The 2,237-nt window shown below is 39.6% G+C and overlaps 1 protein-coding gene across 1 annotated transcript; it reads right to left on the minus strand.

The window, feature by feature from the left end:
- Positions 1 to 288: 288 nt before the first annotated feature.
- rps16 (ribosomal protein S16) lies at positions 289 to 1,813 on the minus strand. Its single transcript, XM_057323770.1, has 6 exons — positions 1,739 to 1,813; positions 1,596 to 1,647; positions 1,069 to 1,170; positions 823 to 919; positions 603 to 650; positions 289 to 479 (listed from the first exon to the last, which is right to left on the minus strand). The coding sequence occupies exons 2-6, from the start codon at positions 1,641 to 1,643 to the stop codon at positions 334 to 336; spliced, it is 441 nt and encodes a 146-aa protein (XP_057179753.1). The 5' UTR covers positions 1,644 to 1,647; positions 1,739 to 1,813; the 3' UTR covers positions 289 to 333.
- Between the last annotated feature and the right edge of the window lie 424 nt (positions 1,814 to 2,237).

The raw sequence follows: 2,237 nt of genomic DNA on the forward strand, positions 1-2,237 counted from the left end.
TGTCATCAACCAGTAATCTGAATCCTGTTTTACTTCTTTTCAATGGCTGACTTAATTTCAGTATACATCATTTCAGTACAGCATATGAAAAATTTCAGGTGTATAATAACTTATCTGGAAGCATCAATAAGTGGAGCAGAATTTAGTATGAACTCCATTCTTTGTGCAAAAACACAAATTAACAAATCTATGTGATGCTTACAGAATGTTTAAAAGTGGGTGCAACGTACCAATAAACCACTAGCGTATTGAACAAACACAACCACATCATGACGCAAGACCAAAACATGTTTTCCCCCTTAGATTTATTGTATGAAAATGTACAGAGAGATTTTAACGGTAGGACTTCTGGTAGCGGGCACGGGCTCCAGGTCCACCGAACTTCTTGGACTCGCAGCGGCGAGGATCAGCGACCAGCAGGGTCCTATCGTACTGAACCAAGATATCCTTGATCTCTTTCTTTGAGGCTTCATCGACATCTGAGGGAGAAATAGGAATAAAACGTACCAATTAATTCAGAATGACAATAAAATGACTGCACCTCTCTAATATTAATTGGTAGTATAAATATTGTATATTAAATGTTGGTGTGGTCCACTTACACTTCTGATAGTAGGCAACCAGGGATTTGGAGATGGCCTGACGGATAGCTGTCAGAGACAATTTTACAATCAGTGAAAGTGCTTGAAATAAATTGTTGAAGCACAGAGGGATCAGAAATACAGTACACAATAGTAGACAAACACTGGAAATCCAATGAGAATGGGACTCTTCAACAATAAGACAATACAGATCAATGCTATATCACCCAGTGTTACTCACCGTAAATCTGAGCGACATGTCCACCACCCTTCACACGAACTCTGATGTCAACACCAGCAAAGCGCTCCTTACCCAGAAGCAGAAGAGGTTCCAGAAGCTAAAACAAATTAAATTATAAACCATTACAGGACATATTTAAACAAGGTTCCAAAACACTATCCTGAAAAACAGCTTAAACAAATACATAATGACAGATCCAGATGTACAGGAGCAATACAGTTACAACAGAGAAAGGTGTACTCTTACCTTGTACTGCAGAGTGGCCGGCTCGATCATCTCAAGGGGTCTGCCATTGACTTTAATAAGCCCATTTCCCCTCTTGCAGTGGGCAACAGCGGTGGCTGTTTTCTGTTGTTAACGTTACAAGAAAAACAGAAATTACGTTCAGCAAAACACAAGCACACAAAAACTGAGTATGTCAGGATATAGATTTGCCCATTTTTTTATAACACAAACAAAAACCAAAGTATAAACATATGCTGTCAACTATTTAGCAATGTTCATTTATAAATACTAGAAACACGTCCCACGTGAACAGACATCCACAACTAAACGCAATACGCATAATCAGAGAAACCACCAACATGTCATACATTTAAAGAAGCCATATATTGCACATGGTGCCCTAACAATGAGAACAGTTATACTGCCTTAAGAATCAATTATTATGATTTTTACACCATTTAGAAACAAATCGGCAATGGTGTTAGCTTAGCCACCTAGCTCTAGTGCCGTGAGCGAGCACGAGACATACACAAAATTAAAATACTCACTTTACGTCCAAAAACCTGGACAGATTGCAGCGGGCCTTTGGGTGGCATGGTTCTGAAACATAAAGCACACAATTAGTTGCCAGACGACACATTAAAAAGAGTTTAAATCACTATCTTTGCGAGAGCTGGCTTAATGGACGCACCTTTCTCAGCTCGAGCGCTGTTCGGAGAGGCCGTGCAGGGGTTTCCCATCCGCAAAAACAGGGGCACTGTCGTGAACACACCTCCGTTCGAGAGTGTTTTACGACAATAATGGTGTATAAATAATTTTTTAACCCGATTACTAGATGGCGCTCTTGGACCTCAAAATAAATATTATAGTTGAACCAGGTGGATTGGCAAAGGGCGTCATATCGAATCGAACTCATAAGGTAAGTCAAATAGTCTGTAAAGGGACATTCTAAAACGCTTAACGTACCTAAACAGCGACCAAGGAAAACCAAGTTTCTGTCAAACCTTCCTTGTAACGTTACTAAACACTTGCTACTGTCAAAAGAACGAGCTCTTGGTCCGCGGATAAAGGTGTAGCCTACATAATGAATACACTTTATTTTGATACATTTTGGTATTGCGCAGTTGCATTAATGCTAAATTAACATGCCTTCAGTTGTCTGTTTATAAACATTGTTTACTGGCGTTCAA

This window comes from Triplophysa rosa, linkage group LG24 (assembly GCF_024868665.1).
Source record: "Triplophysa rosa linkage group LG24, Trosa_1v2, whole genome shotgun sequence".
Classification (NCBI taxonomy): Eukaryota; Metazoa; Chordata; class Actinopteri; order Cypriniformes; family Nemacheilidae; genus Triplophysa; species Triplophysa rosa.

Excerpts from the sequence above, each read along its gene's own strand:
- rps16 (XM_057323770.1), bottom strand. The coding sequence starts at position 1,643 with ATGCCACCCAAAGGCCCGCTGCAATCTGTCCAGGTTTTTGGACGTAAA. Across the intron at positions 1,171-1,595 it reads TCCAGGTTTTTGGACGTAAA|AAAACAGCCACCGCTGTTGC; the intron begins GTGAGTATTTTA and ends CGTTAACAACAG. Across the intron at positions 920-1,068 it reads CGGCCACTCTGCAGTACAAG|CTTCTGGAACCTCTTCTGCT; the intron begins GTAAGAGTACAC and ends AATTTGTTTTAG.